We start from the raw sequence: 26492 nt of genomic DNA on the forward strand, positions 1-26492 counted from the left end.
TTTGATGTGCCTCTGCCTGAATTTCCAGCTTGGGCAATTGTACTGAATTGTCTATATTCTGCTTAATGTTTTTGTTCTTAAAGGCATCTTTTATACATTTTCAGTAATTAAAAGGAAATTAAATCTGCTTAATTTGTGTTAGAGACAATAAATGAACCATAGGTAAGAACCTCTTATTTTAAGTTTTTAACAACATTTTCACAGTAAGTATCTTTGTTCAGTTGTGAAACAGTTAATCTCTATTTCTTAAAACCAAAGTTACGGCTCACATTCTTGCTAACTTAGTCCCCAGAATGTGAAGAATTGATTTGTGGTGCTACACCAGTAATGCTTTCTCTTTTCCCTTTTAGAAATACGCAACAGAAGAATGTTTCTTTTTTGAACGTTTGGAATCCAATAACTATAACACTTACCGCTCACGGAAATACTCGGATTGGTACGTGGCACTGAAAAGAACTGGACAGTACAAACCTGGACCAAAAACTGGACCTGGACAGAAAGCTATCCTTTTCCTTCCCATGTCTGCTAAAAGCTGACTTCCATGGCAGATTCTGAGCACCAGTGCCACACAGCACTAAAGATGTCACCTTTCCTACTCCTCTCTGAAGTAGCCAAATATAAGCAATTATTTGCTGATATTATAACTACTTTTGCAGATAGCAGATTAAACCATGAATGTTTCATCCTGTCTTTATATTGCTCTTTAAACCTATTGTGCCTGTGTGCGTGGAGGTAAAATGACTCGCAGAATATATTTTCAGGATCAGTAACACTTTTGTTTTCTTCTAGGTACTTATGTATTTTATTTACCTTATGCTTGCTTTACGGAGTAGAGGAGAACAAACCTGATGCACACTCATAGCAATAATTACCTTTAAAAATAATTTATATCTTAGCTTATTAGAGAATAATTATGTTCTAATAATTACCTAAAAATAAGTCCACAGATAACTATAATATTCAACACTGCAGTAATTCTAAATTATTACTCTAAGGAAATGTGAAATGTATTGCTATCATGTCATGTTTCTGTAGGGCTCGGGCAGCTCCCTGTGGTAGAGCTTGTAGAACAGGCCTGTGTAGACAGCTGGGAACTCCCTCATGGTTATGTCAATCCTATCAAACCCTTCCCGGTACCCGAACAGTAAGAGCTTGGCCACGTTGCTGGTGATGGGCGTGGTGTTTTCCGTCCTGGCCAGCTCCTCCAGGTCCATCCACTCGCAGCGGAGGCACTCGTGCTGGCAGAAGCTGATGCGGAAGGAGGAGGGCTCCATGCGGCAGATGATGTACATGTCCGACTTCCCGAAGGCTCCGGGGTGCTTGTGCTGCTGCCTGATGCTTAAGATGGACTTGAACTCTGACTTGATGCCAGTCTCTTCAAAAACCTCTCGAACTGCTGTGTCTCCTGGGTGGAAAGAGCAATCCTTGCAGTACATCTGAGAGTAACTTAGCACTCCTTAAACCTTTTGGAAAGGTGGAAAGCCTCTTAGGCAGCGTGTTCTCTACTCTGCTTCATAAGGTTTTCAGAATGTAGGTATGTTTTTGCAACACAAGGATAAGCTAATATTTTGATTCCCAAACAACAGTAATTGCTGTGTGCCTTTCCTGTGTATATCCTACAGAATTACTTTGGTAATGCTGTGCAGGGTGTGGTTTGTAATGGACACTGATGGCTGATGGCTCCACTGATCTGTTAATCCAAGACAGCACTGCACTGTCTTTGTAGTCCTTTGGATCCCCATCCCTCTCCTTGCCCCTGCCCAGTCTCGGGTTCAGATCCCATGCAGCTGCACCTGTACTGATGTCAGACCTCTTGATCAGATCCGTTTCACTGCACTTGACCCCAAGGGGTAACAAAATGGGTAGAATTCTTTTCAGAAAGTGAAAGTTGGTGCCAGATCCTTTTCAAGATGTACCGTAGGAGTCAGGTGGCATTTCAAATACGCCACAGCACCAGTGCAGCCCAGAGCCTGTTCTTGCAGGAAATGTGCTGTAAACATGCTGCATCTGTGCTGCATGTGTGCATTCTGTGTGCCCCAGCCAGAGTGAGGTCAGTGCTAACATTCCTCACCACAAACGCAGCAGGAACTTTAAGGGTCTACAGGATCTGTGTGCTGCAATTACAGCCAGAGAACCACCCACCCATCCAGGACTCCTCCAGAGATATTTTTCTCTTCAATAACAAATTGAAGAGCCCCTAAGAAGTTTTTTAATATTCCACTGATTTCTCCAAAGTCTGCAGTTTCATTGTAGTCAAATCCTACTCTTACCTGGGGTTAGTACTGGTAGGTTAAATACTGGCTTTTCCCAAAATAATGTAACCTCCTGGTCATTTCTGGTTTGAGAGGTCAATGTCCAGAACTGTTGTGCAATGTTACCTGCTCCTGTTAGTTCATTTTCAGTAAGGAATGTGTGCTGGCTTGCTTCCAAAAGCAAATGCATTTTAAAAGACTCATAGAGATTCACCATCCTGTGGAGGCTTGCATCTTGCCAAGTCCGAGGGGAACAAAGCAGATGTTCCAGGGGTAGTTTCAGATATTGGAAATAGAAACTCCCTGTGGCAGGTGGTTTTGTTAGTGGGCAGGGGGCTACAGAAGTGAACTGAGATCGTGAGGAATGCTGAGGCAGGCTGTGGTTAAGAAACTTGCAGTAATGATGGATTTCATTTAAGCTTTGAGCTTTGCTTTTAGATGAAGTGCCATTTTCTGTTTCCCTTTTATTTAAATGTGAGTGTGTATATATAAAAATATCTAATGACAATTAAACTAGAAGGAATACTAGGGCTGGAGTTTCGGAGATAGTCAGATACAAAAATGTGTGCACTTTGCTTAATCTGCATTATAAAATTGGTGTCACTTGCATGAGTCAGTTTGCACTCATTTAAGTAGGCAGCCAAGCATGTTGTCACTTCATGTAACCAAAGGATTTTAAGCAATGTAATTGCAATTTTTAATTGTAATTTAAAATTTAGTCCCATGAGTGACTTGTGTTTTTAAGGTTTGATGTAAGAATGAAAAAAGGAAAATGAGGCTCTATTATATTTTATGCTTGACTAATTTATATCTTTTTGTAATATAAGATGTGATGCAGAGAATCGTAACTTTTATTATTCTGTAGTTTAGAAGTGGCAGGAGGGAAGCTGTAAGGCACTTTTCCCCTGGGTGGTTTTCAGTCCAGGCTCCAGCCATAATCTCACGTGTGAAGTGAGGGATGGCTGCTGTTGTACTCTGCAGCAGTATCACTCTGGGGAGTCCCACTGAAATGCCAGTGCTGGTCATTTGTTGTTCCCTTGGGTACAAAAATCCTGCTGCTGCTGGCACTAGAAGTGAGAGGGAGCCTGGCTAGACAACAGCCATGGCATTTGGGATTCTTTTGAAAACGTGGATCCATTTCACCCTGTTACATTACATTGTCCAGCAAATATTTTGGATTTCCATCACCAGGTTTGACAGAAAGACTTAAAACATGACTCATGAGTTACAAAAGCCAAACTCAGCCATATCCTGACAACCAGCAACTTTCTCCATGTATTGAAATAATAACTGGAATACAACCCCACCACACGTTGTAGGGAGGCTGCTAAACCAGGAGCTGTTTCTAAGGTACGAACAGTCAGGAAGCCTGGGCTCAACACCCAGCTTAAGTAACCAGCCTATGGATCACGATTTTAAGGGCTGAGATACAAGGAGAAAAAACCCAGATTTTTTCTCTTCATAAACACCCCAGTTCATTCACCTGTGAGCATAAACTGCAGCAGTGCTCATCAGCTGTGCTGTGTTGGAGAGAAATGAGAAGTTTCCTCAGTCCAGCACTGTTTCCTACCACAGGAGTGCTTCACGTCCCTGTTGGGAGTAGGTGCCCACAAGACTGAGGCCCTGCACTTCACCCGGGCCCTGTGCCGAGGAGCTCTTGGTCCAAACTAATCAAGTGAAGGGGATGGAAGGAAGCAAGTGCATTTATTGGAATGGAAATTTTTGCTCAGTCCATCCCTGAGGTCACTGCCCTGGATTCCAGTGTGAGCTGAGCGCTCCCTGTTTCAGTTTTATTTGGGCTATATATGGATTACCTTAATCCTCTGCACCTCTGGCTCCTATTGCAGCATATCTGACCAGCCTACAAAAACAGCTGGCCTCACGCACTCACTTAAAGAAAGTGTGGAAAAAAGTAAATGTTACAAACACAAATTTGTCCTGAACATGCTACCCTGTTAGCATTAGGGTCCCAGGATTGTGTCACTCTATCTATTCCCCATTAATTCAAGGAAACAATCCATCACAGGAGCAATGTGGGTCATGCTGTATTTCAGTGGTGTTCATGTCTTTATAGTTCTGTTGATGGCTGACTTGTTCTCATAGGACTTACCAATGTCTTCTCCTGGATTAGCCAGACCTCCTGGAAATTTCCATGCATTTATAGTCTGTATTGGAGGAAAAATCCATTAATGAAGTAGTCAGCCTATGTTGCACTCTTTAATAAGAAGGAGACAATTAACACAAACTTTTTTTTTTGTTGAAGTTGCAGTATTGTTATTTTATAAATATCAGTAAGTAGAACTTGTTTGTTCCTGCTGACAGGATGATTAGAGACAGCTACAGTCTGTAAGAACTATGGGAACAAAACACCTACTGATTGAAAATACAAACTGTCTAACAGTCATTAGACAATGTTGCTGCTAGATAGAGTAGTTGAATATTTTTTTAAAGCTGCTATAGACTATATAATCTTATATTTAATCACTAATGTATTCTACTTCCATTGTTTTGGCTTTTAAAAAATGTATATATATTTAATCTTGTAAACAGGTATTATGATTGTACTGTTCTATACTGCACTGGCTTTAAGATGTGTCTGTAATGATCATTTAGTGTAACTTGTCATTTTCATGGAATACAAGAAATGAGGGCTTGTGTGTGATTTATGTATAGAAACATTTATTGACAATAAAGTTCAATATTAAAACGTGAAGTGCAGGCTTGGTGTTGTTACTCACACTGCTAAAGGAGTCCCAGTCCCTGCACCTCTGGCAAGAGCACAAAGATTTGTAGGCTTTACCTTTACTTCTATGTACTTTCTATTTCTTTCCTTGTTAAAAGTTGATGTAGGAAGAAGTTACCCTTCTCCTAGAAATAAATGCAGTAAAAAGGCACACTGGCCCAAAAAAAGCTTTTTTTGTCTATGCAGCATAGCAGGGAAACTGTGTGCTTTCCAGTGATTTGAAACCCTAATGACTACATTGGAAAACTATTTTTTTTTCCTGGGCATTCTTAAAGGGCTTGGATAGGAATTTCAAGTAATAGATTAAAAATAGTGCAGATGGAAAACACATATATTTGCCTATTGGCTTTCAGATTAACTTTTAGTTCCTGGAAATCTTTGTGTGCTGTGGAATTGTCCTGTCACAATTAAACCAAAACAACTCTTAAAATTCCAACAGCTGTTACTATTTGTTTTTTTACTCTCATATCTGTTCAAGATATTTACTAAGAGGTAAGTATGCACATTTATATTTCTCTGTATAAAAGGGTAAATACATGTCATGTTTCTAATGTTTACAGTGTGCTATTCTGTCCCTGAAGACTCTCTGGAGCTGGAACCACTTTTGGAGTCTACAGCATGAGAGGCAGGTTTATGCTTTAATTGGTAATTGTTGAATTGCCTGAAAGTCCTCCTAAGACCAAGTCGTCAGCATTTTAATTTATTGCAAGTAAAAATACAAAATACAAAAATGAGAAATAGACCTCTTTAGTTACAGGAAACAAGTTCAGAGGAAGAGAAATACCCTTGTCTTTTGTGTTAGAAACTCAACATGTGGTATGATTGAACCTGCCTATGAAAGCACTCTTTCACTGAAGTTCATTAACTGTGTTGTAGGTCCTAATGAACTGATCGCTTGGGTCCTGAGGAGAAAAGTCTTGGTAGCTATTTCAGGAAAGACAGGAGAATGCAGCCAGTGAGATGTGAGATTCCAGCAGAGTTTTAACGGTATAAAATGAAAAATATGCATCCAAGTGTATTTCAGTGCACCTAGATAAGCTTTGATTGTTTCATATTAAAATGGCAATAATCTCACTCTCTCAGAGAGTTAATTAATGCAGTTTTATCATGAAACACTTTAACTTGCAAATGGAAGCATAATGGAGGCTACATGTCCCTTGAAGCCTGAGAGCTTTCTGCAGCAGCTGAGTTAGAACCTGGGTCAGTCTGACAGGGGCTGGCAGATAAGTGAGAGATGGCTGCTCGGTGACCTCAAACCACATCACACGAGCCACCCTCACCACAGCACTGCTCTGCTCTGGCATCCTCCGCAGTGAGGGCGGGCGCTCCCGTGTGTGAGGAGTTCAAGACCTGTACACCTGCTGGGCCAAGGTGGTCTCCAGGTCATGGCCAGCCATGCTACTGCTCGCTTAAAGCCACAGATATGCCTGGCATTTTGGAAACCAAACCAAATCAGAATCCTTCTCTCAAAATCTGTTTCAAGCCATGGGGATTTTCCAGAGGTCTGCATGGATCCAAACAAAGATCAGGAACTCCTCGGTCAGTTACAGGGGAAAACAGAAAACTCAAAACAGGAAGGATATTTAGTTCTGCTGAATCAATCTGCAGTTATAACAAAGCTGTTGATTTTTAGAGTTGGTTTTTTCCCCTTTAATATGGAATTCAGCCATCTGCTAGATTGCTAGATGTGTTTAAGACACTTCTAAAAGGAAGTAACTTTTTACTATCACAATTTTGGACTGGAATAAAAATATATTTTGTTTTATATTACAGAATAGGCTTATCTAAATTAACTTCTCTATATTATAATCCTGTAACAAACTTACCTTATTTTTGTCTTGTACAACCAACACCTTTCCAGTGCTTTCATCTAGAACAGCACCTGGTATAGAAAAAATATTGAAAAAGAGGAAGTGTTGGACAAAGTCATTCAATCCTAACAACCAAAATGTAACATGTTTTGATAAATATAACATGTTTTAACATGTTTTGCTAATGTACAGATAGCAAGGTTTATATGGATGAATCACAAAGTGGTTTGTCAGTGGAAAATGGATGCACAATAAAGTATCACAAAGAGCTTAAGTATCCCATATAAAAATTCAAAGTTGGCAGTACCAAGATAAATAATTGCAGCTTTTAAGTTCCAGATTAGACAAGAAATGAAAAGAAAAACTTGCTTGTGTTAATATCAGAACTAAAGAATGCAAGATCAAGAGGTTACCCAAACAATCTGGCAAAGCTGCTCATTTCAGCAGAGACAGGCCTGTAATCTTCCTCAAATAACAGAGAATTTTCCAGTGACTGTGGCTGAGAAGCTACCCTTAAGGGGGGATGAATGTTTCTTCAGTGAAATGCATGACAAAGCCCCCATCTGCTGTAGTGGAGATTTAAGTGTTTTTGGGTTAATAACACACTCTGGGCTGACTGTGCAGATAATGTTCAGCTGTGTGACTGTCTCTGAAATGACACTACCCAGCTAACAACTCATGGCAGAAACTGCACCATAATCTGAGTCAACTTCTTCATCAAAAAGTCTTGCTTCCAAGCAGAAAAGTGACACTTCCACTTGATGAAAAAACCTGTCTGACTGAGGAGTGCAGCTTTTCCCTATGTCCTCATGCTCAGCCCATGACTTTCTCCCGCAGATTACAAGTTTTTCTACTTTCTGGAACCCAAGTGCTTTCATGTTTAATTATGTCATACTCACTGGTCATACTTTAAAAATGTCCTTTCCTTACAACAGGTATTTTTCTCAGATTTTAAAGAGCGCTGTGGTGAGCAGGATGAGTGCTGTGGTGCAGCTTACCAGGATCTTTTCCACATCAGTCATGCAGGGCTTTCAAATTAGAGGTTAACGGTAACAAAACGCTCACGTCATTTTACAGCAGCAGGAGGAGGAGGATACAGGCACATCTGTGATGATGTGCATTTAAAATGCTATGGGGAACTATACCCACAGGAAGGAGTTATTAAGGAGTGAGTGTCCAGCTAAAAACATCCTGTTTTTTAATAATACATGGCAGAGTTATGTGTAGGAGGATATTTCAAAGATGAAGTACCAGTCTTCTTTCAAGATATGTCAAAGGACATGCTTTAGGAGGGTAGTCACATATCTGCCTCCCCGTGGCTTGTGACTTCATGATTTCATTCCTCCTGTAAATATTTAGCAGTGTCCAAGTTCAACTACTGTAATGATTAAAAGAGGCAACAAAAGGAAAGCAGGAGGAAGTTTGTGATTAGAGGATTTGTTTTCTAGAAAAGCCATTCCTCAGCCAAAGGGTTTGCTGTGACCAGGGAGGGCTGGTGAAGGCAGGAAACTGCTGTTTGAATCAAACAGAAAGTGTGTTTGCTCTCCTCTGTTCCCCTGAAATTGAAGCCTGTGAATGTCATTTTTGGCAGTGAAATTCCCAGTGAGGTGATCAGAATCTCTGCTAGGGGATACCTAAATCCAGAGCAAGAAGGAGGAAAACACAGTAACAGGATTTGCTGCCTGGTCTCATGTTCTCTTGCTGGGCCACACGTGGTTGGCATCAGTGAGATTAAGAGTGACTGCCCTGGATTGTGGTTCTTAAAACTCTCCCTCCTGCTGCAAATGTGGTATCTGGAGCTTTAGTTCATCCAGTGCCAGGATGACTTTCTGGAAAGGTTTATACTTGAAACCCAACCAAGTAATCACTATTACAATACCACTTGGTTTTGAAGGTTCTCTTTTGGGGAACAGGCAAGAAAAGCATTTAAAAAACAAAAAGAATCCCTTAGATAGCTCCAAATAATGAGTAATGGAGGAGAAAAATATCCTTATCCTACCTGTTTTATTTATGACTGATGTAAAAATGCATGCAGAGATGCTCAGTGTTGAGATGCACCTGTCAACCACAGAATGAGTGCAGACACCACTGCTTGCACTGTAAGCATCAGCAGGCAGGAGCAGGTATTTGTAAAACAACTTGGGAACTACTTTTAAGTCACTTTTCAGAAGTGGCTTATCAAACCTATCCACCTCCATCTTCCTGTGCAGTTTCACAGTAATGCAGCTGCTCAGGTTAGATTTCCTTAAGTACCAGGACTGGCCAAGGGTGATCATCCTAGGTGTGTGTAGGCTCTCCTTCCTGGAGTCCTTCAACTCCAAGTACTTTGTTTTAACAAGTGCATTAAGGTGGTAGCAATGCAAATAACAGCTGTGTTGTAAGGTTTGTAGACTTTGTGAGGGGGAAGAAAATGCCTTTCACACTTCTTCCTCTCCTTTTACTTTCCTTCCTCAGCTTGTCTCTCATGCCATTGTTGCACACTTGCAAACATGTCATATTTACGAACGTGTCACTTTCTGGATATGTTGCATATTTACGAACATGTCACTTTCTGGATATATTGGATATTTACAATTATGTCACTTTGTGGATATGTTGCATATTTATGAACATGTCACTTTGTGGATGGCAGGCCACATCCTCCTCGGAGGCGGAGCATTTTGGAAATGCTTTTTAAAAAGACATTAATCACTTCATACACCAGAGACTCCTCTGTATCTTTACACATGTGGAAAATCCTGCCGCCTACAAACGGATGTAGTAACTTAGCTGGAAGACACATCACACATTCCACTATTTCTGAACAATAATGGCCAAGCCCAATGAGTAACATTTGCTCCTCTCTGCTTGGCCACTCTGATCCAGTCTGGTAAAACATGACCTGACCCCGCTTATTCACACCTTTGTCATCACTTGGCTGCATGGTCCAGAGGCACAAGCCCTGGCTGTGCTGCCTTTGCTGCGTGGGAAACTCCAGACAGGAGGAAAAGCAGCTGCTGGTCTACTTGGCAGTGAGACTCACTACCTGCTCCCTGTTCCTGTGCTGGCTCCCTGCTGGCCAGCCAACCACTCTCCACATCTCTGCTTTCCATTGCAGGATGCTCACAGGACTGACTCCTGCGCTTCACTGGCTGCCCACAGCTTTGGGATGGAGACTCTCACCTGAAAATTGCTTTTATTTACTGCAGACATGTTCTAAAATACTTTTTGATTAGGGAATAAAGAAAGCCTTGTGTTTGACCCCCTCCCCAATATCCATATTTAAATACTTTAATATTTCAAGAAAATTAATTAAAAATAGAATGGATCCTTTCCACTACTCAGGGTCTCCCTCCTAAAGTAGAAAGATAATGGAATAAACCTACCAGGTGGTATCCATGCTGCTTAGTGTATTTTTGGGATGTGTTGCAGGTCCACAGACAGTAAGCAGAACAAGGACAAAAACCCCCACATGGCAGTCATTATTTCACACTTGTTTACCTGCCTAGAATGCTTTCCTGAAGTATTTATGTCCTTTAAAGAAAACCCCAATAATGACTAAAAGCATACATGTTTGAAAAATGGTAGCAAAGAACACATACATTGTATGTTGTGCAGTTTTAAAATCCATACAAGAAATTCCAAAATCTGTATACCTGCACTTACCAAAGTTTTCTTTAATGTTTTCTTTCTACTTGCAAAGTGCAGTGTTTTGAAGCACAGCTGCAAATTATGCTCTGAAAATGTATTTTTCAATATTTGTGAGTCTTTCAAAGTTATGATTTTTCTTACAGCTCTTTCTGATGCCCTCCAGGGTCACAACTCATCTTTTATGTGATTTCCTTTCAAGCAGCACTTCCAGCTGTGCAAGTTCTATGCAGAAAACCTCTCTTTCACTTAGGTTTCCTCACAAGGAGCAACCCGGTGCTTTCGTGAGGAGAATGCACTGTCCTGCTCCAGTTTAATGCCACATATTTTAATGGTGAGGTCTCCATACCTCAGGAAAACATGCTCCAACATGTCCATTGACAAACTCCAAGGCCGCCTTCAGCATCCACCCTGCCCTCTGCTGGCCTGGGAACCGAAGACTCGCACTGCTGATGGCAGCAGCACTGCTTTGTAATTCAAGGGTTTTTTAGCCCAAGCTTCCTTTCACCTGACCTGCTGCCACACAGAACAAACCATCTTTTGTCAGTTCTTCCTAATTAGATTTTTCAAATTGCTGTTTATGGGCCTTAACACCACTTGGTAGAGAAATAACACCCCACAGAGTCCCTGCCAGCCAAGGACAAACAAGTGAGGGCTGCAACTGGAGAGATGTGCTCTCCCCAGCCTTGTAATTTCTGTGTGTTAATGCAACCCTCATCCAGTACATCAGGGCTCCAAACCAATCTCCAGTTACAGGTAACTGAGTGATGGGATAGGTAACGGCTTATCTGGGGAACTCTGCTGAGTGAGAGAACAAAACCACTGGAATTTGGTGAAGCTAACTTCAAGATGATTGTATTTTTGGCTCATCATCAGTCCCTTGTGCTGTGCTGAATGAAAAAATAAAAAAGAAAAGAGGGGAAACCGTCTTGTCGAGCTCCTTGGAAATTTTCTGTTATGGAACAACTTTCTAGCTGTGGTTGTGGGAGGTCTATATGGATAAGAGTATGGTGTTTGTGTTTTTCTTTTTTAAAATATATGTTTGGATTAAAGATTCCTAGGCACAGCTTAGATCAGCTTTCAGACCATTGCCATTCAGACTAATAGCTGCTTTAGCTTCTGAACAATCCATGTTGGGTCAAGTCTTCCCCATTTACAAACATTAACTTCAACACAGTTTAAACAAATATACATATTAAGCACACAGAGCAGAGAAGTGCTTTTTTCTTTATATTGGTGCTTGCTTTTTCATTCCAAAATGCAGCAGCCAGCTGGTTTCCATGTGCTGGTTGCACAGAGGAACAATTCCTACTGAACAGGCTCCTAAGGGCTCCTCCAAGACTTTCTGTGGGTGCAACCACTCCTGTAACTCACCTGCAACCCCCAGCTGGTGTGTGGCGAACCCTGGCAGCCTGCTGGGCCCCTCTCCCAGCCACAGCGTCAGGGTGGACGAGCCCTGCTCAGCGTGGTGGAAAGCAAAGCCTTGGGAAGCAGCCACTGCCGCAAGGCCGCTCTGGAGGATGGGGACACGGAGCCAGACAGCAATCCGGCCTTCATCCCGCCACTGAGACACGGACTCTGCAAGAGAGGGAAGTGAGGAGGGTCAGTGACCCCTTTGCCCTTGGCCTGTGTTGCTTTAAACTTTACCACACACTATAGCCGTTGGTAATGTGCAAAAATCTGTATTTTCATGTAATTTACCACAGGGTAAAACTATTGTTGGTGTGAGAAACTCACCAGCAGTCCGAGAGGCTGCCAAGTCAACATTTTATGTGGTACAACTGGGTGTTCACGTGCAAAATGACAGCTTTTACATTTAGGGTCTGTCATGAGAAACAGGGGAACTACTCTTCTGGGGTGCTCTGCCCCGTTCTGGGCTCCTCAGTACAAGGAAGATAAGGAACTACTGGAGTGGGTCCAGTGGAGGCCACAAAAAGGATGAGGGGTCTGGATCATCTCTCTGTGAGGGGAAACTGTGGGAGCTGGACCTGTTCAGTCTGGAGAAGATGAGTCTCAGTTGGGATTTCATCAATCCATCCAAATACCTCAAAGGGGGGTGCCAAGAGAAGGATGCCAGACTCTTTTCAGCGGTACCCAGTGATGACGGGACAAGGAGCAATGACCACAAACTGAAACACCTGAAGTTTCACCTCCACACGAGGAAGAACAACTTCACACTGAGAGTGACAGAGCACTGGCTCGGGCTGCCCAGCGGGGGCGCGCAGTCTCCTTCTCTGGAGACATTCCAAACCCACCTGCTGCGGTTTGTCACTCCTGTGTCACCTGCTCCGGGCGATCGGACTGGATGATTTCCAGGGGTCCCTTCCAACCCTAACTATTTTACGGTTCTGTGAACGATCTGTTTTCCTCCTGCCAGCGCCCTTCACCCCCCGGCCGCGGCTCAGGCTCCGTGAGGGGAAGGCGGCGGCTGAGGGCGCCCCCTGGCGGGCCGCCCACCGCCCCTCACACACCGGCCCCCGCCCGCCCCGGCACTCGGGACCCCCGCCCGGCACTTGCCCCGCAGCCACCGCCCGAAGGCGGCCCGCTCCAGCCGCGGGGAGCCGCGCAGCTCGCCCAGGTCCACGCTCACACCCCCGAACTTGTCCGTCCTCGCCCGCAGCCCCGCCAGGGCCGCCCAGCCCCGCGCCCTCCGCAGCCCCCGCCACGGGCCCGCCATGGCGCTGAGCGGGGCGGGGAGCGGCCGCCCCGGGGGCGGTGCCGGCCTCTGCTCCGGAACCGCTCCGCGCCGGCCGCCGGCAGCATGTCCGCCTCCTCTTCCAGAAGGAAGAGCAAGGGGCGCCCAGCCGCGGGCGGCGGCTCCCCACGGGATGCCCACCTCGGAGCTGCCGCGGGCGGGCCGCTGGTGCTGCGTGTCGCCGACGCGGTGGAGGCAGGTACGGTGTGAGGGAGGCAGGTACGTCGTGAGGGAGGCGGGCACGGGCAGCCCCGGCCCTGCTGCCTCAGCCCTGCGCGCTGAGGGCGCCTGGTTTGAATCCGAGTCCCTGCCCAGCCACTCTCCCGGCGGCTCAGGAACGCGGAACCAGGGGGTCTCCCACTCCAGGCCCCCATTAAACCTGCCCTTATCCCCGTGGAAGGGTGCCGGCGGTAGCGAAATCCCGGTGGAAAGGGCGGCAGCCTGGGGCTGCCCGTGTTCCCTCACGGGGGGCCGCGCTCTCCCCTCAGCGCGGGCGCCCTGAGGGCTGGCAAGGCTGTGCTGCCCGGGGAGCGCGGGAAACGCCGGAGTTACTGAGGGGAAGGGCAGAAAAAAACTGGGTTTTCTTCCTCCCGAAAACTTCAGGAGATGACAGAGTGCCGAAGATGCTGCGCAGAGCGCTGGCGCAGCTGTCGCTGAGCAGCATGAAGTCTGCGGATCTTTGCATAGGGAGGCCGGCCCTACTCACTTCCGCGGATGGGCGGCAGGAGGTGAGACCCTTTCTTGACCCTATAAGTGCTTTTCCCATGCTGTTAGCCTGTTCCTGTTGTATTCCATGGAACAAGCATGGATCATGTATTGTGAAAGATGGTGAATTTGCTCTTGCATGTTTTCTGCACTGTAGTTGCATCTTTATTCTCCGTGTTGGAAAAAATCCATGCAGCTGATTTTTTTTCCTATAAATTTATAAGTCATGTGTGAGTAAATGAGTTATATATTATATCTTGCATAAGCACACACATCTATTTTACTTGCAAATAAAGTGTATAGTTATTTGCTCATCTTCTTTTCACTAATGCATAACTTTTTCTAATCAGCATAGTGTGTGCTTTTGAGTCATCTCCAGAATGTGTAGAGGGGCTTTGTGGAACTTTTTATCACATTTGTAGGCAAAATATAACCCCATTAATTTTGAAATTGTCTTAGGTCAAATCTTAAGAGCTCAGTCCCCATTGTGTCTTGCTCAGTGGAACCAGGTTTTAACCTAATCCTTCATATTAAAGCATTGCTTACCTTGACTGGAAATGAGAGGGGCAAGACCTCAACTAACAGGTGTTTGCTTTGAAAACTCTTCCCAGGTCTGTACTGCTTGGCCCACCCCAGGCTTCCCAGGGGGGAAAATTGGGCTGGCTGAAACCACTCAGAAGAACCTGAAAGTAAATCCAGGTGATGCCCTCACTGTGCAGCCTGTGACTGGTGCAGTCATCCAGGCAGAGGAAGTCGATGTCAAGTTGAGGTATGGAACCTGTTATAACCTTACTGAGGTTTTTATTCAACCAGATCCCTTGAAAATGTTGCCATTCTCTTATCATTTCACAGAGTGGGCATTTGGATTGTTGTAGAGTCTGATTATAGTTATTTCCTAAATAAAATTATTTTACAGTTACTTTTGAAAGTGTAACTGTGATGTGAATAAACATCCCCGTTCCCAGGCAGTCATTTGCAGTTTTTTTTCCACGAAGAAATTCCTCCCGATGTCCAGAGAGCCATAGTTTCATGTAAGAAGCAAGAACATAAATTACTAAAAGAATACATTGAAGTCCCATTGCTCAAGTAATTCCTAGGTTTCTAGATGCTTTACAGGTGTAGTTCATTCTCTGCAAATTAAACACCTCTGGGTAGTGCTCACATGCATAATTTAGCTTTTCCTCCACTTAAAAAAATCAGACCCCAACAACGTATAGTTAACTACGTGTTTACTCATCAGGAAAGGCTCTGATCTATCAAGAGATGTCCTCTAAATTAGCTTAATACACCGGTTTTCCATCAAGCTGCTTTTTTGACGGCTAAAATCGAGCAGCGGCTTTCACTGGCGGGCTTGGGGCTCCCCCCGTTGTTCACGCTTGGAGTTGCAGCAGCAGCAGCGTCTGCTGTCAATGCCCTCGGTGCTGCAGCTTTTCAGCCTGCAGGTGTGCGAGTGCTCGCGGAAGTTTGGGAGTTCCGTCTGCAAAATGGGCATGAAGTGAGTCTTAGCTCTGAGTCAGCTAATTAATCGGAGTGTTTTGGTAGTGGGTGTGCAAGTGCTCGAGGCATTGCTTTAGTCAATAAAAGTTGTGTATGTGTGTTTGCAAGGCTGAAAGAGACCTGCCTGATCTAAATTCTTCTCAATTCAGTACCTGTAGCAGTGATTAAGATGCTTCCATTGCCTATTGGTGATCCTAAGAAATGATAAATATAACATAGGATTTTGTTAGTTACAACATTTTGTTTGGCAAAACTAGCTTAAATAGGTTCTTTTGTTACTGTGTGTCTAATACCTTCAGGGTTAAGTCCATATGATATGAAGACTGTGAGGTGCTGTGGACTGTGGTTTTGGTTTTAAGTGCTTGGAAAATCAGTTTTTTCCCTTCCTACCATAGGGACAAAGATGCCACTGTTAATGCTGAGGAAATGTCTGTTTGTCTGCTGAGAAACCTTGGTATGAGTTTTACTGCTTCTCTTTTGACTGTTCAATTTTTGTAGTTCTGGATACAAGAGCAGGGATTTTCCTTTTATGTTCTTAATCAAGGGCTTGTGGCAAAATAGGGGAAAGTTACTTTGTTCAGGGATCTGTCTTGGGCTAGCTGATTATGTCATGCTGCAGATACCTAATTTGCATTAGTTGTGGTTCCATTTCCCCTGTCCATTACTGGTATTGCTGGCTCAAGTTAGCAGTGTTCAGCACCCATTGACAGCCTCCAGGCTGATACTGCTGTGGTGCACTCCAGAGTTTACTTGTACTGTGAGGGAAAGAGTGCACTGCTGCACATTAATAACAACATTAACTTGAAATTCCAATCTCTGAATCCCTTTTTTTTTGTGTTGGTAGTAAATAAGTAAAGTTGCTCTTCATTGGGTGGTAGGTGTACATAAGGAAGGCAAAAAAGCAAGGTAAGTTATTGAAGGTAGTGAGTACAAAGTTTTTACTTATTACAATACTAATTCCAAAATCCTCTCTTTGTATGAAATTTAAAAAGGTGAAATTCATCATGAGTTTAAGTGTGGGGAGATTACTGGATAAACATTTGTCAGTATCATATGTAGAGTCTGCTTGTGCACCAAGGGATCATTCAAAGAACCTGAAATTACCTCGTAATTGCCTTTTGTTTTGTTAATTTATAGCACTTTATAAGCTTCCTCATAAAGAATTATTCTGATGCAAGAATATCTTGAGTGTTAGTTGCTGCCAAAGTAGATTGAAATGGCATCATCTTTGTCTTTTTCTCTTCTTTAATCTTCTCACAGATGGGAAAATAGTCCTGCCAGGAAACCTCTTGGCTTTCACTTACTATGGCAAACTTTGCAACATCGTGGTGATGAAAGTGAAGGGGACTGACGGCGCAGAGCTGATTGCCCAGGGCAGCGCCATTCCCAGCGATTGCCATGAGCCTGACCTTGAGAGGTCTGATATGGAGAGCAGTGCCTTAGACTTGTCCTTGCAGCTGGGCAGGATGGACATTGGTGACAGTCCAGGGGTTGCCTCCATGAGCACCCCGAGCAAAGCCGTGGATCCAGGCTCTCCAGTCACACCCAGCGCTCCAGACTCCGGGCACGGAGACGGAACCAGCAGGGGAGATGGTGCAGGCCTCACCCAGGATCTGGAGCTGCCTGGGGAAGGCAGCACTGAGGGACTCCCACTCACTGGCAGAATCGGAGCAGTGAGCAATACAGATTGTTTTTACTTCATTTCTTCAAGAACTAAAATCAATTTTATTGAGCCAAGGACCAGTGCAGCAGAGGACGGCGAGTGTCAGTCCCGGGTCACCTATGACATGATAGGAGGCTTAGGCAGCCAGCTCAGAACTATTAGAGAAACTGTTGAACTGCCCTTGAAGCAACCTGAACTGTTCAAGAGCTATGGTATGATGCCTGAGAGTTGGCTTTCTTCATTAACTTCCTTCTTTAACATGACTTTTATTTATTTTTAAACACTAATTACTCCAGGATTATGCACCGAATTTTATGTAACTGATCTGGTAAACTCGTGTGTCCAAATGATGTCAAACTGCTTTATAATTACATTGTGTGGATACTGTGGAGATCTTCTGGTTAGCCTGTGTGAAAAACAATTGAGCAGGGAAGAAATGTGTGTCTGCACCAAAATTCAGGCGTGCATGAGCAGAATTTATAGCAAATAGGAAAGATTTCTGTACTTGGACACTTGAAAGGGGCAGTTGTTTGTGTTGTCGTAAGATTTTGTGTTGGTAGACTCAGTTAATCATATCTTTTAAATGGAGGAGAACTCAGATTAATTCTTCTGCTTTTTTTATCCCTGTGTTCCTGCAAAATTTCAAGGAGGTCTTTGGAGGCTGTTTACTCAAACTGCTCATGTGTTCAGCATGGAATTGCAGGGTGGAATACCAGATACATTTACTGTTGCCATATATGAAGTTGTAGGTAATAGGTAATATATATAAAAACTTGGAGGATTTTTGTGACCGTGCTGTGTATTTATCACAAATGGCTGTGTGAGACAGGGCTCTTTTACCCATAAATACTTATTTACTCTCTTGTCTTGGAGGTCCTTTATTTCTCTCTATGACCTCTTTCCCCACACACAGGGGAGGTGATTTCAGTGGGGACAGTTTCCATAGCACACAGGTGGCTGTTTCCTGGCCATGATCCACAGTGGGGTGCTGTGAGGCATCTCCATCATGAGTGGTCCAGCTCAACTTGGTCCAACCCCAGCATCACCACAGGGTTTGCTTCAGCATGAGTGTTCTTCATACCTAATCCCTGAGGCTTGAGCAGATTCTCTACTAATCACATGATGGATGAGGATGTTTTCTCAGCAGTTACAATCCTTTAGCCCCCATCCAAACGTTGGGAGTCCCTGTCTGCTCCTGGGCAGTGAGGCTGGAGCTGAGGTGAGCCTGTGGTTCCACAGCCCCGTGTATTGCCAGTGCCAGAAACACCACAGGAGGGAGCAGCACGTGCTTTAATGGGCTGGTGTGAAGGAGCCTGTCTGTAGGGGGATGCTTTTATTTTTTATCCTTTGTCAGAAGGCAGATAATTTTTTCCCTTTTCCAGTGTATTAGTTTCTAAGATTTGGGCATGTGGCCTGCCCTTGAGGCATCCTTCCCTGTCTGATTCCCAGTCCCACCTGATGTTTCTTTGGTTGTGTTTCACCAGTGTCTTTTGTGCTGGGCTCAGCCTTTGTCAAATGCTTGTCTTTTTGCTTTCTAATTCTTCAACTTTTGGTTTTGGCTTTTGTGGCCATTTAATTTGGCTTTGCTGGTCTTAAGCTTTCTTTGGTGTGCTCTTTACGTGGGATCACAGTTGTGTTTCATGCAGTTTACCTGTATTTTCTGTCCAGCTTCAATTGTACACAGCAGTACCTTGTTCTTCCAAAGTCCCTTATGTTTCTGTCTCTTTGGCTCTTGGCATGTGCCATTAAATAGGCAGATTCATCCTTTTAATGTGTGTTTTCCATCATCTTGCAAACATTCCTAAATCAAGCCTTACAGTATCTCTAGAACTTTCTTGGAGTGTTAAAGAGAAGTGATTTTCTGATGAGGGAAATTTGATATAGTGACACTGTAAGAATCGTGGATAACTTAAAGGGGATTCATGGATGTTAGGTACTCAGCTGAGTAATTTTCTTGAGAAAACACAGGGAAGGTTATAATGAACTGCTGAAAAATATAATGATTTAAGTAGGTGCTTTTTAAACAGAATCTTTTGGACTTTAAAAATACAAAATGTGTATGTATGTCCTATTTAAGAGCAATCTTTTCTCTGAAAGCCTAATTCATCATGATGACATGTCTGTTAAACGAACTAATGCTGGGGTCAGGTTATTATTGGTAGCAACAGGGACAGTGAAGTGTGCAAGTGCAGGCTGGGCCTGGCATTTATCACCAGTAACTTCTTTACTCTGTTTGCCTGCATGTGCTTGTCCCAAGGGATCCCTCCTCCTCGGGGAGTGCTGCTCTATGGCCCTCCAGGAACTGGGAAGACCATGATTGCCAAGGCCATCGCTAACGAGGTTGGCGCTCACGTTACTGTCATTAACGGCCCTGAAATCATAAGCAAGTAAGTGCACCCACTTTATTTGCATTGATTCTGTAAATACAGTAGCCCAAAATGTACCCTGGCATCACTCCATCCATTCTGGAGAGATGTAGTATTTGCTGTGGGTTACCTGCCCAAAAGAGTCAGAAACAAGTGGGAAAGGGTTCTTTCAAGTAGGGCTTACATTTCTTGTATTAAAAGATGTTTATTGGACTTGGCCAGGAAATTTGTGTAAGGCGTGGACTGAATTAAAAGATGGGATTAAAACTGCATCTGCAGTTGCCAGTAGGTCACTTCTGCAATTAGAAGATGAACTTGTTAAAATGTATTTTCAATCAAGGTGACACTCCACAGACTTATGTCTCCAGATAAGTAATTTTTTGTAGGTAAATTTTTTGTAGTCATTTTTTGTAGGTTGTAGGTAGAAAAATATAGGTAAAATTGTTTCCAACACAGAAAAGAAGCAGTTCCCTTTATCTGTAATAATTCTAACTTTGCCTTTGCCCTATTTCACCTTAATTTCTGGTCCTTGAGGAAATAAAGATAATTGTAGATTTGCCCGGACTTCAGGACTTTGAAAGTGTGAGCTACAGCTTTTTGTAACTCACAAGCAGTAATTTTCCAGGTTGCCTGGAAAAGACAAAAACTGCAAGATTTTTATTGAAATATTTTAATTCTCACAGGTTTTATGGGGAGTCTGAGTCGAGGTTACGTCAGATATTCGCTGAGGCTTCTCTCTGGTATGTTCCTTTGGAGAAATTTGTTCGTGGTATCGGTTCCAGCCTTAGTGTTCTTAAAAGAAAAATGTTTCCAAGAAGCTTTCAGTTGTGACTTTTTTCATCCAGTGCTTTTTAAAAGAAAAGAAATTTGTTTATGTTGAGCTTAGCTAGGAGGAAAGCAGTCACATTTTAGGATGCCTCTAAAATCTTTTTGGACACTGCCCTTTTTAGGGGATGTTAGGGATGGTGGCAAATTGCTCAGCCTGTGTCGTTAGTGCATCATGTGCTTATTTCAACAGATGGAAGCATGAGCCAGAGTTTCACCAGGATCCAGATTTTCCTCTAGTTTTTTATCTTTGGAGGCCAGCTCTAAATGAGTTGGTGTTGGTACTGGATATTGCATTCCTCTGGAGTAAGGTGGCATCTTGCCCAAATTCGTAAGACCTGGCTAAGGCAGACTTTAGACTTCATGTGACTGGTGCTCATTGTACATTAGCAAAAAATTATTGCATACTGAAGGTATTAATTGTTTAATATAGTATTAATTTTAGTTTTCTCTCTGAGTGGGATGCTTGTTAGTTTTTGTAGAACTTGGTAGAACATGTTTTCCATCAACAGCTTTCCTCTGCCGTAGTGTTTTAAATCTTCCTGAGCACCTTAACCTTTTTTCCCTTTATTTTTTCCCCCTCAGTCGCCCCTCAATTATATTTATAGATGAGTTGGATGCACTCTGTCCCAAGAGAGAAGGGGCTCAGAATGAAGTGGAAAAGAGAGTTGTGGCTTCACTGCTGACATTAATGGATGGCATTGGCTCAGTAAGTTGACTCTAATGGGACAATTTATGTACATGGGGACTCACTCAACAAAATAATATTGCTTCTACAGTGGAGCCAATTTGAGATGTATCACTTGTGGGGAAATGAAACAGACTTAGGTGAGACTTCGTAGAATAATCTAATGTTTTTTTGGGTGCTAAGCAGAGGATGTAGGAGAGGAATGTCTCCTGAAGACTGTTCCTTTAAAAGAAAGTAGGTTTCTTCCATTCACTGCCTTTCCTTTGCCTTCTACCCCTCTTGTAGTTTTGGAGATCAAACTGAAATTTCAGTGATAGCCCATCATTGAACTAAACTACGTATTTTTAATTGCTCTGAAATCAAAGTCATCAGAATACTTCTGGTGATGTGTAGGCTACATGATTAAAGGCAACAGCAGCTATTTCAAGAGTGCCAGAGCAGTATGTAGGACATAAACAAAAGCCTAATAAAGAAACAGTAAATTTAATTGACTTGAGTAAATTATGGATTAAGCCCATAAAGTCTGGCAATCTCTCATCTATTGTTTTATGATTATTAGCAGGAAAGATGAAAGAACTCTGTCCAGAGTATAAAAATGAATTACTTCTGTTTATGTAATCTGCAAGTTTCTCATTATTTTCCTGCATGGCAGTTTGAGTTGCCCAGCCTGGAATTGTTCACAGGCAGAACATATTTTCTGGTGGCAAAGGCTGATGGATATTCTTCCTGGAAAGAGTGCTTCATTCACAAGAAGAGAATGACATTACAGGAGACCTCCTAACTGATGGAGCCTCACTGTAAAAGTGAAGAAGCAGAGCTTGAGGAAATTGGTTAGGATTTTTGACCTTGCTTTTCCTGCTGGACTTACAGGAAGCTTTATAACCTCCTGTCTCTCTTGGGTTTGATACCTGAACTGATTTGTTTCCCAACAGTGTTTATTCAAGGTCTGCTGATCCTGTTTTGTCCTCATGCCAACGCTGCATTTTAGCTCAAGCACTTCTTTTTCTCTCCTTGGTTCTTAATTTCCTGATTTAGGAAAGCAGATTCTTGGGGATTAAAGTGGGAGTGCCTCTTGTATTATCTGTTTGACATTCCATTGTGTTTTAGGAGTAATATTTTGTGTTGTTTGATGCCTTCAGGAAGGCAGTGAAGGGCAGCTGTTGGTCCTTGGGGCCACCAACCGCCCCCACGCCCTGGACGCAGCGCTGCGCCGGCCGGGGCGTTTCGATAAGGAGATAGAAATTGGAATTCCCAATGCCCAGGACCGTCTGGACATACTCCAGAAGCTTCTCAAGAAGGTTCCCCATTCGCTCACAGCAGAGCAGCTGGCACATCTGGCTGACAGTGCACATGGTTATGTGGGTGCAGACCTGGCAGCCTTGTGCAAGGAAGCAGGTAAGGCTTTGTTTATCTTATTTAGGGTATTATTTTACTGTTAGTCTCCTTATTAAAGCAAAAACAATCCACAGTCTGTGCTAATAGCTTTTGAAACACTGAAGATTTGTTAGTTTTTGTGCCAAAGCTCTTCCCAGGCAGATGGGAAAAATTCTTTGAATATGAATAACTTTTAACATGTGGTGTTAAGATCAATAACCCTGGGGAATCCCCTGTGCCATTTCTAGGATCTTAGCTTGCTCTCAGTAAACTGATGGTTTTGGGAGCTAACTAAGAGTTTTTATACTCTCTAGACAACCCCTTGCACACAAAAATCCTAAGTCACTCTTGCTGCACAGCTTGTCCTGCAGGTCCTTGTTCCCAGGATGTGGAGGCAGTGGGCCTCAGGGGTGTTTCCTGTGTCTCCCTTCCATATTTTGTGCCTGTATTCCATTTCCCTGCAGATGAGGAGCTCCTGGCAGGGGCGAGGGCGCTGGGTGCACCTGGCTCAGGCTGTGCAGCAGAGCTGAGAGAGCTGCAGAGCACACTGTGAGCTGGGGGCTGGAATGTGGCCCTTGGAGAATTATCCATGCCAAGGTTCAGTATGTTCCAGGGAATGCTTCACTTCTGTTTTCATTGGATGAAATATTGCAAGTATGCTCTATCAGTTCCTGGGCTTTGCCAGAGTGCATCTGCACAGTTTGAGCCTTGGAACTGCAATCTGCCCATGAGCAGCCCTTGAAAACAGCTGAGTCAAAATCCAACTGTCCGGCCCTGCTTACACACATTTGCTCCCTTGTAGCTCACAAATAAGTTTGCTGCATGTGCTGGTTACTTTTATTTCCTTTGGCACCGGGACAGCTTCCTCTGGCAGTGGCACAGAGCACGGATAATTCGTGCATCGGAACTGACTGTGAAGATGACAGATGTTTTATTAGGGGTGATGGCACCTGGAACAGCCAAGTCTTTGCTTGCCAGCCTGCAGGATTTTTAAGGGATAGTTCTCAAAGAGAAATTTGTGGAGTTTTTATGGATCAAGAAGAAAAAAATATATGAGATTATTTGTTTTCTAGTGCTTTCCTCTTGGCTTCAGTTGTGTTTTAAGCGCTGTTTTTAGTTAGAAAACATAATTTTTTTCCTGCTTGTATATACTTGTTAATAAAAAAGATTAAGTCCCTTTTTATTTTCCTTCCCCTGTGTTTTTGGAAGCCTGTCAGTCTGCCTGTGTCTCAGTCCTCAACTAGTAAACACTTAACTAATGTAATCTCAAGTTCTCAGTGAGAAGTGTTGTGGTTTCAATTCCAAACATGACCCAGCTGAGGCTTTTACTTATGCATGTGCAGAGGGATTCATAATCCAGCTGCAAATAGATGATATTTACCCACTTCTTGAGGACCTCTTAGAAAATAAATCTGGAATGTTGTGCAGGTTGAGCATTGCATAGACAAAAACCTTCAGGCATCTTACCTGTGACTGCTTGCAGGACATGGTGTTATCCAGGAGCTTTGCATCCAAAGGCAGTGGTGGGAATGAGGGGACGAGGATGTCTCCTTCCTGCTGCACTTCTTTCTTCGAGTTTGAATCCGTGCTGTCGGATTTCCCTGGCGTTTGTTACGGTGGGGTGACCTCTGCTGGGCAAAATACAGTCCAGCGCCGTTAACTCCTTGCAGCCCACGTGAAGCTTTCCTCCTCAAGAAGTTGCACAAGCATGAGTCAGTCGAGCTGTTGCATAAACTGAATTTAGGTTGCTCATCATTAAGGAACGTTCTTAGTTGGAGAATTTTTTTCTTTTTTTTTTTCTTTTTTTTCCAGGTAAGCTCTTTATCTGTTTTTTATATTACATTTTCAACACCTTGTAAAACATTACTGCTTTCACTGGAGTTAAACTTAGCAAATAGTTTTATAATATACTGTTTCTCCTCAGCAGAGCATGATTCCTTCATATGGCAAATTTTCCAGTGTTTTGTCTTGTTTCTTGTGGTGTTCCAAGATGCATGGGCTCCTATTGCTTCACTTGAGAAACTCTGCTGTGGGCCAAGCTAGCTTGCTGTCCAGGAATGCTCTCTGATATTCAGCCTAAGCTTCCCTTGTTTAGTTTTATCCCATTATTTCTATTTACATCCTTGTATAACACGTTTGCTCTCCCTCCTTAGTGTTTACACCCTTCAGATATCTCTAGGCTGTTCTCATGTCCCCTACCTCCTCATTCATTACTGAGCCAAACTATAAATATTTAGCTCTTTTAATCTTTCCTCATAAATAAGTCCTTCCTGCCTTCCGAGAAATTGTGTTGATTTTTCTCTGAACTGCCTCCAGTTTGTCAATAACATTTTTGGTGATGTAGGCCTTAGAATTGAACATAACATTTCATATATATGTATATTACATCATAAAACATGGTATAAACATGTAGGTAGGACATCTAATGCACATTTCTAAATGTCCAAAATGCTTGGTACTAAGACAGCATCTGAGTTAAGAATTCTTTCACAAATGTTAAGGTTATTTGTGCTACATTCAGACTTGATGTATGACTAAGTACAGGGGAAATGTGGAAACCAGCTTAGAAAAAGGATTTCAGAACTCAGGAATACATGTTCAGTTTTTGGCACAGGATTACTCTTGCTTGCTGATTCTATTTCTCTTGTGGTCTGTGGGAGACTCTCGAGTCCTGCATACCCCGATTATATCCTTAGGTTTGGGGCTGGAAATACTGCAAGTTTGCAAGCTAAATATGTTTATATTCTTAATACAAAGTTTAGATCATTTTCCAGAGGACTCATCTTTCCTTATCTTTCTACTTCAACTCTGTTTTTTTAACACATGTATTGTGTATATACTGCTTATATAAACCAAGAGAGTAGTAATTAGTGGCATGGTAAATGTAGTATTTGTAGGGCTTTTGCATCTCTAGTCAGGTTTCCTAAGATACTTCATTACAAAAGCTTTGATGTTTGCCTTCTATATAATTCTGAAGACCATTTGTTAATGGAAAGTAAATAACCATTGTAGAATTAAACATATTCCAACTGTTTTTTTGGCAGAAGTTGTTTGTTCTCCAGTGCAAGATTTGCTTAGTGGTACTGCTGGGGTCAGACAGTCAAGTTTCATGTTCTGTTCAGCAACTCTGCATTTCATGAGAATTTTGAAGAACTTTTGGGGGCCTGTAATGTCCATTTTGTGTTGGATGTTTCTAGGCCCCTCTGACTATGGTGTGTGCAGAATTGTGATGGAATGTATGCTGGGATGAGCAGGAAGAGGAAGAAGGGACAAGAAATTTGGAGAATCTGTGCAGTGTGATCTGGACTTTCCCAAACAGGGTATTGTGACCAAAACTCATGACACCTTTATATGGAGATGCTTATAATAATCAGCTAAGAGTGGTTTTATTTTTATAAAGAAGATACACTGAAGATACAGTTCTAGCCTCTCACCAAAATGAAACCCCAAAACTGATTTTTATAGGATATCTGCATGTTCAAGGTTACAATATTTGTGGTGGCTACACTGGAGAAATTAGGATTTGCTGTGATTCTCTGCTGCCTAGCAAGATACTTGAGATTTCCTCAGAAGGTAACAGCCAAATGTGATGAACCTGCAGATTCCATGCTGGGCACTGGGCCACATCCTGGGGACATCAGCTTGCACTGGGCTCCTCTTGCTAGACTCCTGAGGACCTGAGTACCATCCAAGGGATTCACACACAGAATTCCTGACAAGGAAAGGGCTGATTTATGTGTGTAGCTGAGAAAGTCATGTTCTTTAGGTTGGGAGAGGTCTACTGTATCCTCAATTATTTAGTAGACTGGTTTTTAGTGTGAACAGCTGCCTTCTGAATTGTTTTATCTCAAGCAGAGGAGTATATAGAAGATAGACTGCCATATCCTGGCATATAATATCAGTGTTTGTATGACCTTGAGATCTTGATGCTTCTCCTTTATTTAATTTGCCGTGTGGTTTTTTATTAATTACCTAAAAAACTATAATGGTTTTAATTTATTGGTGAAGATAAGCACTGTACTTCTTTTTTAAAAGAACCAAAACATATGAAATGTTAATTATGTAGCAGGGACATGAATGGTATAAACTGTACTGAATGTTAGAAGATGCTTAGCAACAAAGGCTTCCAAATATAGCAATTTATTATAAACTTATCCTTCTATGGCTGCCTGTAGCATTTCAAGAGGGTGAATATAAATATAGCTTGATTTCTTCAACGAGTGGGTTCGGTCATATTGTTTACAGA

The 26492-nt window shown here is 42.8% G+C and overlaps 3 protein-coding genes and 1 long non-coding RNA gene across 6 annotated transcripts in view; 2 read left to right on the forward strand and 2 right to left on the reverse strand.

Moving 5' to 3' along the window:
* The window catches only part of FGF2 (fibroblast growth factor 2), a 50652-nt gene extending 45687 nt beyond the window's left edge, over positions 1–4965 (forward strand). For all 3 annotated transcript variants that reach the window (XM_071452458.1, XM_071452457.1, XM_071452459.1), the window contains one exon: positions 351–4965. In XM_071452458.1, coding sequence (XP_071308559.1) covers positions 351–536 — 186 coding nt within the window. In that variant the 3' untranslated portion in view covers positions 537–4965. The remainder of the gene's footprint in view (positions 1–350) is intronic.
* NUDT6 (nudix hydrolase 6) lies at positions 869–13253 on the reverse strand. The gene is made up of 5 exons (XM_071452456.1): positions 12951–13253; positions 11808–12011; positions 6822–6877; positions 4363–4417; positions 869–1405 (listed from the first exon to the last, which is right to left on the reverse strand). The coding sequence occupies exons 1-5, from the start codon at positions 13108–13110 to the stop codon at positions 1017–1019; spliced, it is 864 nt and encodes a 287-aa protein (XP_071308557.1). The 5' UTR covers positions 13111–13253; the 3' UTR covers positions 869–1016.
* Positions 13109–26492, forward strand: part of AFG2A (AFG2 AAA ATPase homolog A) — a 161508-nt gene continuing 148124 nt past the window's right edge. Inside the window, 10 exon segments of the mRNA XM_071452447.1 lie at positions 13109–13184; positions 13187–13327; positions 13732–13856; positions 14445–14602; positions 15726–15784; positions 16591–17205; positions 19251–19380; positions 20043–20099; positions 20770–20893; positions 22012–22267. Coding sequence (XP_071308548.1) covers positions 13109–13184; positions 13187–13327; positions 13732–13856; positions 14445–14602; positions 15726–15784; positions 16591–17205; positions 19251–19380; positions 20043–20099; positions 20770–20893; positions 22012–22267 — 1741 coding nt within the window.
* LOC139602547 (uncharacterized) lies at positions 15048–23848 on the reverse strand. Its single transcript, XR_011683295.1, has 2 exons — positions 23714–23848; positions 15048–15310 (listed from the first exon to the last, which is right to left on the reverse strand). It is a non-coding gene; the product is annotated as an uncharacterized lncRNA (long non-coding RNA).

Source organism: Agelaius tricolor, unplaced genomic scaffold (genome assembly GCF_023055355.1).
Source record: "Agelaius tricolor isolate 1412-34295 unplaced genomic scaffold, bAgeTri1.0.p SCAF_34, whole genome shotgun sequence".
Classification (NCBI taxonomy): Eukaryota; Metazoa; Chordata; class Aves; order Passeriformes; family Icteridae; genus Agelaius; species Agelaius tricolor.